Source organism: Sciurus carolinensis, chromosome 14 (assembly GCF_902686445.1).
Source record: "Sciurus carolinensis chromosome 14, mSciCar1.2, whole genome shotgun sequence".
NCBI lineage: Eukaryota > Metazoa > Chordata > Mammalia > Rodentia > Sciuridae > Sciurus > Sciurus carolinensis.
In genome coordinates, this window is record NC_062226.1 from 37,402,115 (window position 1) to 37,417,697 (window position 15,583).

General features: G+C 40.7%; 1 protein-coding gene across 1 annotated transcript in view; it reads right to left on the minus strand.

The window, feature by feature from the left end:
* Positions 1-15,583, minus strand: part of Unc13b (unc-13 homolog B) — a 215,012-nt gene that overhangs the window by 93,779 nt on the left and 105,650 nt on the right. Inside the window, 1 exon segment of the mRNA XM_047524555.1 lies at positions 746-980. Coding sequence (XP_047380511.1) covers positions 746-980 — 235 coding nt within the window.

The window sequence follows — 15,583 nt, forward strand, 5'->3', positions numbered from 1 at the left end:
ATAAATAAATAAAATAAAGGTCCATTGACAACTAAAAAAATTTTTTTTAATTTATTTAACCATGAAATGCTTTATATATTTAAGAAATTAAATTAAAACAAAGTTCCAGCAAAAATACTGAATCTACTACGATGAGATCATACTGGTTTTATTACGAAGTTCCCAGGAAATATTTTACCGGAAGAATTACCCAAACATTCAGTATCTGTGATTTTCTTTTTTTAAAATCATGGTGAAGGATGTATCGAAATCACTGAGCTGAGCCAGGGGCAGCTGTACATGCCTATAATCCAAGAGATGGAAGGCTGAGGCAGGAAGATTTCAAGTTCAAGACCAGTTTAAGTAACTTAGTGAGACCTTGTCTTAAAATAAAGAATAAACAGGGGTTGGGGGTGAAATTCAGTAGTAGAGTACCCCTGGATTCAAAACCTGGTATGGGGGGAGGGCAGGGAATCACTGAGTTGGGCATCAGGGGGATGTCATCCATATCAAGTGAGAATGCCCTCACTAAATGAAAATCACTGATCATAAAGATAATTTTATTCCTGGCAAAAATGTACATGAATGATGTATATGAAAGTGTAGGAAAGAAAAGAGACTTAAAATCTACACAAAATGACAGTAGTTTGACCCAACATACTGCTAAACTTGTACCACTTCATATCAAGGCACTCATATCCTTCTTGTCCGTCGTATCATGGGAACTAGTTACTGGAAGAAAAAGTGCTTTGTTCCTAATACCTACCTGAGGGCCCGCCGCTCTGGATAATCAAGGTCATAACTCTGTATAGAGTCACTGCAAGAGTCCCGGGAACCGCCCTGAAGCAGTAGCTGATGTGGCAATCGCACAGGCACAGGAAACTGGTGCACAGAAGCATTGGGTTGGGAAGTCGTATGGTAAGGAGGTGGGATGCTATTACTGGTCTCACTTCGATAGTCGCTGTCTCGGTCATCAACGGCACTATCAGGGTCTTCAAAGGCTGTGGAATAAGCACAGTAGTCGAAGAACTCCAGCTTTATTTAGTTCTTCAGAACTTTTTCTGCTCTAACTTTGATAGCCAAAATCTTGAACCTTGAAAACAAGAGCAAGCTGAGCTGCATATGAGCCCAGTAAGCTTGAAACCCTGTGTAGAAGCATCTCAATTAATATCCACCATCTCTATCAAATGAGATAAAACACTTGGTTTAATTTTAGTTCTGATTCTCAAAGGTGCTCTAAGTTTCACTTTCCCAGGGTAGAATTTTCTGGAATTCTGCTACTTTAGTTTTAATAACCCTAATTAAAATCTGCTTTTAAACGTCACAAATAGATTCTGGTCCTCTACTATTATCAAAGGGGAAAAATAGCATTTCCATATCTTAGAAAAAAATAATTTTAATCTAAAGTTAGAAGGGTTTTTCAGACTTTAAAAAGCATAGGCTGAACCAAAAAAGCAGGTTCAACATAAGAAGCTGGTCTCAGAAATCAGGAAAGTCAAAGCCAAGGCATAGAAATCAAGCCAAATGCTCTACATGCAGCTCTAGATAGCAGCAGTCTTACTGTACAGCTGCAGTGTCAAGTTTTTCCAACAATTCCTGTTAAGTACCTACACCCTGGGTTCAGAATTTCCATCCTGCCCATGAGCTGAGAGAAGAAGAAAACACATACACTACTCATGGGATCTTGCTGATAATGTAGCCAATTTTACCTAACAGCAGTAACTACAATTTTACAGAATTCTATCTGCTTTTCAGCTAAAATAACCACTATCACCAATCAAAATGATACTTATAAAGGGAGCTCAACCCTTTCAAAAAAGTAGTATTTGGGGGATGGGGTAGCTCAGTGGTAGAGTGCTTGTCTAGCCTGTGTGAGGCACTGGGTTCAATCCTCAGCACCAGATAAAAATAAATTAAAAAAAGGTACTGTGTCCATCTACAACTAAAAACATATTTTTAAAGTAGTGTCTGTAAACTACAGAGAAGTCATATCTGACACTATATCCATATGTGTATGATTAACAAGGTCTCACATGTTCTTTCTTGTCAAGTTCCTATTTGGTTCTCATCATCCTGAAAGAGAGATACTTCTGGCAGATCACTGACTCCTCATATTAGTAATTTTAAAAGATAATCTTGGTAGCAGTGTTGGCAACAGAAGCCTCCTAAAGACCATAATATTAGCCTTTTACAATCACTCTGTCAGGAGATAAGGACTTACATCCATGCAGTAGAAATGGAAAGGAGCTAATGAACTAGAAAAAAAATCCAGACAGAACTGATAAAACTTGGGACAAATGGACAGTGACAGGGAAATTATCCCTTGGCTTCTAAATTAGACAACCTAGTAGATAATAACTTCACTAAAAGAGACAGAGAGCACAAACATGGGGTTGCAAGCAAGGAACAAAGTTTAAGCACTGGATTCCAGATCACATTTGTGGGTTCGGCTTGGGGATCGGGTAGAGGTTAACAAGTTCTTATGAGCCTTTCCTATTCGACTTTATAGCAGTGAGGTGAAGCCAAGGGTAGGCGTAAGAAGGAGAGCACATCAGATTATTTCACTTGAGATTATGGTACCGTGTGAGCATATAAAAAGGAAGGGAGATCAATCAAACCCCAAGGAGAAAAAAAATCTGGATAAAGATGCTAACATTCAAATAGGAACAATTATTAGTAATACTTTCTGGTTAAACCAATAGTTCTCTGGCAAGAGCAAGAGTAGTAAATACTGAAAACAAAGGTAAACAACGAGGATGCAAAGCATTCTGGTTACAAAGCATTCAGATAACACATTAGGAAAGAGAGACTTTGGAGACACTGGTTTTAACCCTTGATGAATTTGTTGTTCTCAAAACCAGAAAGAAAAAGGTCAAAAGACAAAAACCAATATGCCATTCAGACTTAATTCTTTCTGAACCCACAGAAGGAAGTGAGTCTGAAGAAGTTAGTGTTGGACTATTCATGCATTACATATGAGGGGACAGAAAAAACAAGAAGACAAAACTGAAAGTCTACTTAAATTCAGGCTGGAAATATATTAGCACCGAAGTCAGAGAATCAAGATCAAGTCTACAAAAAGGCAACAGCAACAGACAATCCTACTGACCATAAGGCCAAAGAGGTTAGCTCAGTTAGAATTAGGAACCCATGATCCAAAGCCAGAAACTACTTGGATAGATACTTTCTCACTGTATCTGATACTCCTAAATAATGCTTTGCTTTTTTTTTTATTTTGCTAGGCTAAGGGGAGAAATACCTGCCAACTTTCCTAAAGGCTAACAACATTTCTACATAAAAGAAATAAAGGGCAAATATTAAGAAACCAAGTGTCCTAGAAATAAAGCAGGGACTTAAGAGGATGCCTTTGCTAAAAACAGTGACTCTTTACCTAGACTGGCAGATGCCCTATGAGTAACTAAAACCAGCATAAAGTTTGATATTTGACATCATTTCATATCTGTCTCCTTTATTACCTTAAACTTTGAGTCAGATCTCTGCTCAGCTTTGCACAGAGGCATGTTAACCATTTAAGAAGCATTCACCTAAAAACTAGTAATACATGGTTTATTAACTCTAAATTTACCTGCTCTATCTCATCCCCCTTGAAGACTGAAGTAAAATTTACAAAGCCGGTTTCAGGCCCCTAGCGTGGTACCTAGAAGTCTCTAGTCATCAAACACTATCACAGGTCTGACAGACAAACATCCTGAGCAGCAAGGAGAAATTGCCCCTTCAATTAATAAATGTCTTCTCTGGAGCTACTTCACAAGAGTAGAACTGAGAGAACGATTAGTCAGTCTACTGTTTGGCCAAGACTGATTAATTATGCATACCTATTGCCCCCTGCTCCAGTTCTTCCTCTATTTGAACTTAAAGCTCCTATTGGCAACCTGAAGACAGAGCTGAGACAAAGACAGGGCTGAGATACTGGATCTCACTTTGCCTTCCCAATATGGTCATAGTGATTAAAGGTGTTTCCTGATTTTCACCATCACTTTTTCTGTTTAGTGCTTGGGGCAAGTGGCAGGACCTGGTTAATTAGGCTCCTTGGGGTCAGGCCTCTGGCCTACGATGCCTTCAGGTCACAGCAAGAAGAGATTAGGAAAAGGCAAAATATGAAAAACAGGAGGGTCAGGAGAAAGGAAATAACAAAAAAGCAAAATGAAACAAGGGAGAAAAACAGGGAGGTTGGTGAAGTAGGCAGAGGCAAAGGTCAGTTTATCTCCTCTACACCACACTCAATTTCCCTAGAAAGTAAACTTCCTGGCACAACCAAATCTAACTACAAACTTAAAAAGGAAATTAAGGAAAATGTGTAACACTTCAGCTTGAATTAAAAAAAAAAAAAAAAAAAAAACATGTTATTTTACTGTCAGTCACCATCTCCTACTTGGCTCTACAATCTACTTCATAGTACCATGTTCACTAGACATGTTGGTTATTCAGCCTAAGGAGGGACCTGTGGACTAGTTTAATGGCAAAAGTTGAAAAGTCCCTGGTAAAGACTATTTGAAATATGAAAAGTTAAAAAGCTGGGGACATTTATTCATTCAAATATTAAGTGCCCATATGCAAATAACACAGAAGGTTCAGAATACAAGTCAACTAACAGAGGAGTGAAAACATGGATAAAAACAATGAAATGTTATATAAGGAAGTTACTACATAAGAGTAGCATAAACCAACCACTATATGAGTTGAAAACTTCCTGAGAGGATGAGTAGGAAAAGTTTTATGGAGAAGATAGTTCTGAAGAACTGTGGGTTTTCAAAAGGTAAAGATTGAGGGGAAAAAATATCTTCTGGAATCTGAATAAAAGCAGTGGCATGATTAAAGGCCCAAAGGGGAGAGAGGCTATACATTTTTAAGAAATTGTTAGTTAGCTTGGCAGCAACCTAAAAGGACATGGACAGGAATGATAGAAAAAGAACTTGGAAAAGTGGGTTGGGGAAAGTAATCTAACCTGGAGCAAAGCTGGGCCTCCACAGCAGGCACTCAAACAAAACTGAATGAAGGCCGGGTGCACGACTGTAATCCCAGGGGCTTGGGAGGCTGAGGCAGGAAGATTGTGAGTTCAAAGCTAGCCTCAGCAAAAGAAAGGCACTAAGCAACTCAGTGAGACCCTGTTTCTAAATAAAGTACAAAATAGGGCTGGGGATGTGGCTCAGTGGTTGAGTGCCCCTGAGTTCAATTCCTGGTACAAAAAGAAAAAAATTAATGAAACCACAATGAGGCTCTCTCATATGCAGTATTCTAGGATTCAGTTTCTGTCTTTAAATACTAAGTAGAGCTAGAATTTTTAACCGTGGGGTAGGGGAGGAAATTAAAGAATTGACACATTTTTTTTTCAAGAATCAGTTACATTTTTTTCTGCTTGAGAATCTTAACTTATCTGAGCTCTTAGGTTATTTTTTGAGCAGTTCTCTAACAGTAAAATACTTGGGATTCAAATCACAAGTATATACTTTGTGAGAAATTGCAATGACAGGACAAAATCTGACCCTTCTAAGCACCTGCTGAATATCCAATCAATGAGACTCAACTTGATCCTCTGTTAGTTGCGTAACACAGTCAGTAATGTCAGCCTAGAGCTGGAAAGAACTGGCTGCCCACTCTAAGCTCTAAAGCAAAACTCTAGCTGGGCTACTTCAAGGAAAGTTGAACCATGTCCTCAGCCTCTTGTTTCTTTCACAAAACCAGAATTTTGGCTGAAATGACATTCACATTTTGTAGACTAATAAACCTAAGACAGTAGTGTATTCTTCATTTCTCCTAGTCATACAGAGAAAGATCTGTGGAACAAACATCAGGCATTCTTGGCATGATTTTGACTTGCATTTAAGTTTGAAACCTGCCCCCCAACACACTATCTTCAAGAAACCAGACTGAAAGGATATAATATTCCACTACAGATAATTGTCTCCTGAGATTCAAGTGGGAGAGGAGAGGAGAATGGTGTTATATAAGCTTGTATGCATGAATATCCAGCTTCATGGTTCTCAAAGGGAAAATGTTAAAAGGTAAGACCAGGAAAATTATAAGGAATTGAAATTCTTACGTACTTTGCTGCTCTCCCCAGCCCAAATAGGTCCAGTAACCTAAGAAAACCACAAAGAAGAAGCAAAAGAAGCATGATAGAGACAATTTTAGCAGGAAGTCAAAGATCATTTCCCCATCCACCAATTCTTATATGCCTTACCCAAGCCTACCCTACTTATATTCCATTAACTTTACATAACATAGAGAGTCTCTGTCTTCTACTAAATACAAGAAAAATCTACAAAATATTCTTGCTCTTTGCTATTGACTAGATACAGAACAACAAAACAAAAAATAACAAGAACGACTGCTTCTATACTGTTTTAAACCTCCTTCTAGGCCCAGGTCTATCCCTCTCTCAGAGCATCATGATTTAGAAGCTCTGCCTTCCCTTAGTCAAAATAAGAAAAATTCTACCTACTGCTTCTAAGAAATCCTTCCTTAGCTCAGTTCCGATACCATGGGTCTAGGGTGATCCCTTGTCTGGAAGTAATGATGTCCAGTTTTGCTGCTCTCTACTGAAAATTGGTTAAAAAGCCAAAGAATGGCAATGTCTTTCTTAAAAACTTACCCTTTAAAAGTCCAATATGCAATAAAATACTCTGGCCTATTGGATCCTCAGAGAGAACCACTTTTTCTGAATTACTTATAAATTTTTAATGAAATCCACTTAAACACAGAAACTTTGAAGGATAGAAGAGAATGAAACATCTTCTACTCATTTTTCAAGGTTAAAAATTAAATATCAAATTTAAACCCTATCCCATACCCAAAAAGAATTTGAAGCAACTACTTGAGACAAGGAAATCAATAAAAATAGGCAATTAATCCCATGAAACAAGAAGTCATTTAATTTATGAAGAGGGGTTTTTAAAGTCAAAGTTCAATTCTTCTGGCTCTGCCACTTACTAGTGCTCTGATTGAAAAAGTCATTATAGATGTTTCCTCATCTGTAAGTGAAAATAACAATAGCATGACTCTCCTTACATTCTTGTAAGGATCAGAGGAGAAATACATGGAGAGTGCTTAGGACAGTTCCTAGAACATGCAACAAGCATTTGTTATTTTGTTATGTTGCCAGGTTTTTGTTTGCCTCATTTTCCTAATAAATAGGTGGCAGAAAGAAAACAACCATCAGGTATGCAGACTCTGACAGTATAAGGTTCACTAAGGAATTTGCAATGTCTGATCCAGACGGCCCTCAGAATTCTGAAGGTGAAGCTCACTTGAAAGTTTGCAATACGACTCACAATTTTAGGAGCATCGATGATGGCAACCCAAGCTGGCTGCATTTACCTCAGCTAACCCCTATTCTAGGCATATGGGACTACTAATCAGTCACAGGCTGTTAAATTTAAGATACAGTGAAAAATGATTTTTCTTCCCAGGTACTTACCTTCTTCCTACCATCTGTGTCTCTTCTTCTCACTCCTCAAAGAAGAGATGGTGTTTTAATGTGTCATTAAAAAATGTTAATAACTGATATAATTGATTTAACTTTCTTTCTTTCTTTTTTTTTTAATGCCTGCATTAAACCGAGCCACATCCCCAGACCTTTTTTATATTTTATTTAGAGACAGGATCTTGCAGAGTTGCTTAGTGACTCACTAAGTTGCTAAGGCTGGCTTTGAACTCGAAATCCTCCTGCCTCAGCCTCCTGAACTGCTAGGATTACATGGGATTAGAAGTGTGTTCAAACGAGCCCAGCTGATTTAACTTTCTAACCACTGTAGGGGGCATTAAAAGAAAAATTTCCGAGGCTATACCATGGTTGCCATAGCAACTGTGAGAGTGTAATTACCTTGTTTCTTTTAAAAAGAAAATGGAAAGAAAAACAATCACTAGATGTTCACAATATGTCTTTCAACCTAGATTGCTCCAGGCAAGTGGCAATGCTGTTTTCTCACTATAACTCTGAGCCCAAAGAAGGCTCTCCCTGCAGAGCCCTGCCTCATCCTTGAGCACTTTATACTGCATAGCAGTTTCTTCTACATGATAAATATCTATTACATTAATAGATATCTATTAATAAGTACCTATTATATTAATAAATTGAATGAGTTATCTGATCCTATCTACTGCCTCCATCCCTAACTCGTGGAGGGGTGGACTATTCTGCTAACAAACCAGTTCCCTATTCCCACCACTTCAGCCCAGTATCCTTCTAAGAGAAATAGCACCAGTTTAAACAAGTTTTCTCCCCATCCCAAAAATGCATTAAGGTACCTCACTAGTAGGACAATTACTATAGTTAGTTAGGTTTTGCCAGGTGTAAGTACTAAGAAAGCAAAAGAGGAAATGTCCCAAAAAAGTGAAATTACACCTTTAAAAAACTGAAAATAGTTTGGCATATCTGAGTAAAAGGCTACCAAGTTATGAAAGAACTTAATCACAAGGGGTCTTAAGTAATGTTTACAAATTATGTAACATTAAGAATTTGGAATAATCTGGAGGGCAATACAGAGCTACCACAGCTCTTAAGAGGGAAGAGACAGGTTTAGATTTGCGTTTCAAAAGGAGCACAGTAGTACAGTGTGGCTAATGTTGTTGATAGAGCAGGGCGAGGGGCTATGAGGAGGCTGCCACACACATTTCTCAATAACCTGAACTATCTGTGTCCAAGGAGAAGTAGACAGATTCATGAGATATTTTGGAGGTAAAATCAAGAGTTTAATGTGCATGGGTTTTTAGCCTGAGCTACTAAATGTATGCGATATCATTCACTGAGAAGAGAAGGCCGGGGGCAGGATGAGGGAGATGACCATTGTAGGGCCAGGTATATTGACTTTGGGCTATCTATGGGATATCTCAAAAAAATATGTTGAGCTAAAATGTGAATGCTAACATGTGGATGCTAACACACAATAAGGGAGGAAGGAAGAATAGAAGTTCAGTGGAGTAGAAAAAGGGGAATGGAGGGATGGAAATAGGAAAGAGTGAAATGAATTGGACATAACTTGGTCATATATGTTCATATACGAACACACCACCAGTGAAACTCCACATCATGTACAACCAGAAGAATGGGAAGTCAGAATCCACGTATGTATATGTCGAAATACATTCTACTATCATGTATATCTAAAAAGAAAAACAAAACAAAAAAAGAATATGAAGAATATGTTCACTAGACAGCTGGATATAGGGGTGTGGAGCTCAGGAAAGAAATGTGGAACACGACATTTGGTATTTTTAGAATATAAGCTCCCACTAGGGCGGAGATCTTTCTACTTTGTTGCTCTGCTGTATTCTTGGGAGTCTGAGGCAGAAGGATTCCAAGTTGAAGACCTGCCTCAGCAATTTAGCAAGACCCTTTTCTCAAAATAAAAAGTAAGGATTGGGGATGTGACTCAGTGGCAGGTTCAATCCCTAGTACAGGGGTGCAGAGAGTAGGGGAACCTAAGGAACAACCACATTTAAAACAAGGAGGCTGGGTGCAGTGGTGCACACCTATAATCCCAGCTACTCAAGAGGCTGAGGCAGGAGGATCATAAGTTTGAGGTCAGCCTCAGCAACTTAGTAAGACCCTGTCTTAAAATAAATAAAAATAAAAAGAGTTGGGGATGTAGCTCACTGGTAAAGTACACCTGGGTTCAATCCCCAATACCACACAATTAATTAATTAATTAATTTTTAAAAAGGAGAGGCAGGGGCAGAGCAATGACAATTAACAATACAAAGTTCTGGTGAGGTTATGGAACAAATGGAACTCTTACACATTGCTGGCAAAAATGCAAAGTGATAGAACACTCTGGATAACAGTCTTGGCATTTTTTACAAAGTTATACACACACTATACAATTCAGAAATTCCCCTCCTACATATCTACCCAAAGGGAAACAAAATATGCTTACACATAAACCTGTACATGGAATGTTTACAGTTGCTTAATTCAATTTTTATATTCACTAAAAACTAGGAACCTAAATGTCCTTCAACTAATAAGTAGAAAAACAAACTGGTACATTCAGAGAATACTAATCAAGAGTAAAAAGAGGGCTGGGGAGATAGCTCAGTTGGTAGAGTGCTTGCCTTGCAAGCACAAAGCCCTGGGTTCGATCCCCAGCACCGCAAAAAAAAAAAAAAAAAAAAAAAAAAAGTAAAAAGAAATGAACTACTGACATATGTAGATGAGTCTCAAATATATTATGATAAGTGAAAGTAGCCAAACTCAAAAAGCTATGTATTCTATGATTCCATTTATATGACATTCTGGGAAAGACAATGCCTGGGAACAGAAATCAGAATAGTAGTTGCCAAGAATTAAGAGTGGAAAAGGCTGACAAAGTAGGCTATAAGGAACTTTTAGAGATGATGGAACTGCTCCCCTATATTAACTACAGTTATGGTTACAAAGCTGTTTGTCAAATTCATAAGTCTGTACACTAAAAGGGTGAATTTCACTGCATGTAAATTATACCTTAATAAATCTGTCTTAAAAAAAAAAGGCAGAGAAAAGAAGAATCCATGAAGGATCCTATAAAAAAGTCAGAGATAGAAAGAAAACCATGGCAGTGTGCATATCCCCAATTTGGGAAAACAAGGTTTCAAGAATGGTCAGCAGGTATTATGTGCCACAGAGCAGTCAAATAAAATAAAACTGAAAAGGTCTACTGAATTTAGAAACAAAGAAATTTCCAGTAACTTTGATAAAAATTTCAGTGAGTGGAAGTTGCAGTATAGGCTTTTAGAAATACATGCAGTGGAAGAACAGATCCATAAATCATACAGTAAAGTCTCAAATGTGAGCAGGGGAGAGGGTACTGCTTACCACAGGATGCCAAAGAAGAAATAAGAAGTGAAAAGACAATGGTCAAATGTGTTAAATACCCTAAGAGCTTATTAGAAAACGAGCAGTAGTCTCAAATTGGGCATTCACACATCAAATGAGTCTTGAAATGACAATTTTAATGAGCATGCTAATGTGTTCCACCTCCCTAGAGCCTCAAACCTCTTCTACTCACATACTTAACAGATGAATCATCAAGTACACTCTAGCTCAGTGGCACCTCTTACTAAGAGTAAGTCAGTCTAAAAAGCTGAAGAGATAGGAAAAACCAAACTGTTTTTGCCACTGTCACACTCAATACAACACAGAACATTTCTATAGTCAAATGCAGGCTTCTCACATATGCACACTAAGTAAATCTCCAGTAGACACCAACTGGGTGTCCTAAAATTTGATTAAATTCTGAAACTTTAACCCACAGGTAAAGGGCTCAGTCATACCAGACTTCTCCCTACCTCAGATGCCAATTTCAAGTCCCAGGTTGTTCCCTGTTCTATGGCCAATCAGTTATAAAGTGGGATTTTCATGATCCCCTTTGCTAGGATGATTCACATAACTCAGGGAAACACTACCTATTATACTTATTATAAAGGATACAGATGAAGAGATACCTAAGACAAGGTCTGGAAAGGCACCAAGTACAAGACCTTCTGTCACTCTCTCAGCACATGGGTATGTTTGCTAACTTAAAGGCTCTCCAAACTCTACAGTCCAGGGATTTTTATGGAGGCTCCATCAGGTAAGTATGACTGATTATTAACTCAATTTCCAGTCCTTTTTCCCTTCCTATAGGATTGTGGATCTAAAAGTTCTGAGCTTCTATTCATAGCTTGGTCTTTCTGATGACTAGCCCCCATCCAGGAGTCCAACAAGAGTCACCTGCTTAGAACAAAACGCATTTCTAATGCTCAGGAAATTCCAAGTATTAGGAGCTCTGTGTCAGGAATCAGGGACAAAGACCAAAAGATATATTTATTGTAAATCCAGTATCACAAGTCCTTGCTGGTAATGACACTGTATTTTATAATGTTATGAGTGCTCTACCGATATGTGAGCACAGTAAGTGTACCTCAAGTCAAAAATCACTGAGCTCCTAATACTGCGAAACCAGAAATCACAGGACCAGTCCTCAATTCACATTTACTTCATTTCCTATATCCAATCTGTCAGCAAGCTTAGTAGTTAATTCTGTTTAAGTCTCCTTCCTATTATGCCTTCCTCATAGGCCTCACTGTACTTATGAAAAAACTTATCACTTTGTGCCTGAACTATTACAGATTTTTGGCTGGATTTATGACCTACTCTGTTCCAACCAATCTACTTAGCAGATGGCAACTAAACTAATTTTCCTGAATCCAGCTTCTAATCACATCATTGCTCTTTTAATAATTTATAACAGCTCACTCAGTATTTCCTTCTGGCTTTCAAAACCAAATAAATAATAAGCCTCACTGCTAACCAGTTCCCAAAAACAAAGTCTTTGTTATTAGCAGTTATTGTCATAGTTCTCATGTTACTTAAGTTATTGAGTTCCCCTGCATGTCCCCCTATCTCCGAAGCTGGAGCATCCTTAACTTCTACTCTTTTTGGTTTAATAGAATGGTTTTAGTTCTGCAACCAGACAAATCTAGGTTTAAAATGCCATTATTTCTTATCTGTGCCACCTTAGGCATCTCTATACTTTTTTTTTTTTGGACCAGGGATTAAACCCAGGGCACTTAACCACATCCCCAGTCCTTTTGGAGACAGGGTCTCACTAAGTTGCTCAAGGCCTCGCTAAATTGTTAAGGGATGGCTCCAAACTTGTGATCCTTCTCCCTCAGCTTCCCAAATAGCTGGGGTTACAGGTATACTCCACCATGCCTGACCTACACTTCTACTTTCTCATCTATAAAAAGTAATGATTGGTCCTGTAATTCCAGTGGCTCGGGAGGTTGAGGCAGGAAAATTGTGAGTTCAAAGCCAGTCTCAGCAATTTAGTGAGGCACTAAGCCCTGTCTCTAAATAAAATATAAAAAGGGACTGGGGATGTGGCCTAGGGGTTAAGCTCCCCTGGGTTCAATCCCCAGTACCCCCACCCCACCCCCAAAAAAAAAGAAAGAAAGAAAGAAAGAAAGAAGAAAAAAAGTAGTGATTGAGAGGCTGAGGCAGGAGGATTACAAGTTTGAGGACAGCCTGGGAAATTCAGTGAGATCCTGTCTCAAAATTTTAGAAAAAGACAGGGAGAAGGGTGCTGGGGATATAATTCAGTGGTAGACTGACCCTGGGCCAATTCCCAGTACTGGGAAAAAAAAAAAAAGTAATGATTAATGATTAATATTATTTACCTCTCAGGGTTGTATTAGTATTGAAAATCATGTAAGGATATAAATAATATGTGTTGGATAAGTGGTAATTATTCAGTAAATGTTCCCTTTCCTCCCTTATATACTTGTTATCTTTAAACAATTTTCCTAAATCAGTACTCAGTGACTCTAGTAAAGTGTCACTTTTGACAAAATAAAAACCATTTGACTTTTTCTCAAAATGTTGTACATACACCTAACCATATGATCCAGTCATTCTACTACCAGGTATTTAACCAAAAGAAATGAAAACCTGATTAGGCAAATGTTCATATTATTCATAAGTGAACACAACCTAAATGCCCATTAACAGGTGAATGGATAAAGAAAATGCAGTATATCCATATAAAGGAACACTATTCAGCAATAAAAAAGAACTAATTACTGATATAGTCGATAAAATGGTTGATTCTCAAAATCCTAACACTAAGTGAAAGTTAGATACAAAAAAGAATACAGACTAGGTGGGCATGGTGGCACATGCCTGTAATCCCAGCGGCTCAGGAGGCTGAGTCAGGAGGATCACAAATTCAAAGCCAGCCTCAGCAATTTAGCAAGGTCCTAAGCAACTTAGTGAGACCCCATCTCAAAAGAAAAAAGAGTTGGGATGTGGGGCTGGGGATATAGCTCAGTTGGTAGGTTGCTTGCCTTCCAAGCACAAGGCCCTGGGTTCAATCCCCAGCACCACACACACACACAAAAAAAAAACAGTTAGGATGTGGTTCAGTGGCTAAGCACTTCTGGCTTTAATCCCTGGTGAGAGAGAGAGAGAAAGAGAGAGAAAGAGAGAATAGACTGTATGATTCCACTTATATAAAACTCTAGGCAACCAAACTCAAATTTATGATGATAGAAAATGTCCATCAGGGGGCCAAGATGGCGGACTAGAGGGCGGCTGCATTTCACGCTGCTCCAGGACGCAAGATTCAAAAGAGGAGATAGTGAGAGACTTGGGACCAACTCAAAGCTGCCGGGTGAGTCTCTCCTGTTGGGGAGGCGTCCCGGATGGGGTGGTAGCCCCGGAACGCAGGGAATTTGTGAAGTGGAGTTGCTTGGCGAGACGCCCCTCCCCCCGCTGGAGCGGTAAACACGGACAACTGGGATCATCGTAGAGGAGGCGGCTCAGCATAGCGCTTGGACTCGAGCAGCCGCTGGGGCTCCGGGTGGCTGCCTGGGGAGGAGCTGCGTGGCGAGCTGTTTGGACCCAGAGTGACCGCTTCCGAACACCGGGGGGTTGCCCGGAGGAGGAGGAGAGGCCCGGCGGGTCGCTTGGGTCTAGGAGTGACTGCATCAGAGCCACGGGCGGTTGCCAGAGGAGGAGCTGCGTGGTGAGCTGTTTGAACTCAGAGTGGGCGCTCCTGAGCGCCGGGGGACTGCCCGGAGGAAGAGGAGGAGCGCGGCGGGACGCTTGGTCTGGGAGTGACTGCATCAGAACCACAGGCGGTTGCCAGAAGAGGAGCTGTGTGGTAAACTGTTTGAACCCAGAGCGAGCGCTCCTGAGTGCCAGGAGGTTGCCCGGAGGAGGAGGAGGAGAGCGGCGTGTTGCTTGACCTGGGAGTGGCTGCATCAGAGCTGCGGGCGGTTGCCAAAGGAGGAGCTGCGTGACGAGCTGTTTGAACTCGGAGCAGCTGCTCCAGAACACTGGTGGCCTGCCTGGAGGAGGAGAGCGGTGGGACGCTTAGCCTGGGAGTGACTGCATCAGAACCACAGGCGGTTGCCAGAGGAGGAGGCGAGTGGTGAGCTGACTGGACTAAAAGCAACCGCTCCTGAACACCGGTGGCCTGCCTGGAGGAGGAGCGTGGTGAGTCACCTGGTCTCGGAGCCACCGTTCCTGAACACCTGGGGGGCTACCCCAAGGAGGAGGAGGAGGAACAGGGCGGGTCACTTGGACTTGGAGTGACTGCCTAGGGCTACGGGTGGTTGGCGGGAGGAGGAGACCCGAAGTGAGTTGTTTGGATTCCTAGTGACTGCGTCGGAAACCGGGCGGCTGTCCGGAGGAGGAGGTGTGTGGCGGGTCTCTGTGTCTCGGAGCTATTGTACGGGGCTCCAGGTGGTGGCTCAGGGGAGGGGCTGCATAGCCAGGCGATTGGTGCAGAGCAGGGTCCCAGGAGCTAGGTGGCTTCTTGCTGGAAGAGCCGCACAGAGACACGCTTAGGGGCGGAGTGAAGTTTCCAGGGCTGCGGGCAGATTCTCTGGGAGAGGCAGCCTAAGGAGACTCGCCTGCGAAGGGTGAGGCTCCCAGGCCCAGGACGTAGGTCCGGGCCCCTGGGATCGTTGCAGAAGAAGACAGCCCAGCCCAGGAGGTAGTTGTAGATTGAGGGGAACCTCTAGGAGGGCAACTGACTAGCGAGACGTCCCCACCGAGTGACTCTTCCCGGCTGGGGGAGGTTTTCCCACAGGGACGGTAAAGCCAGAGACATAGGCACAA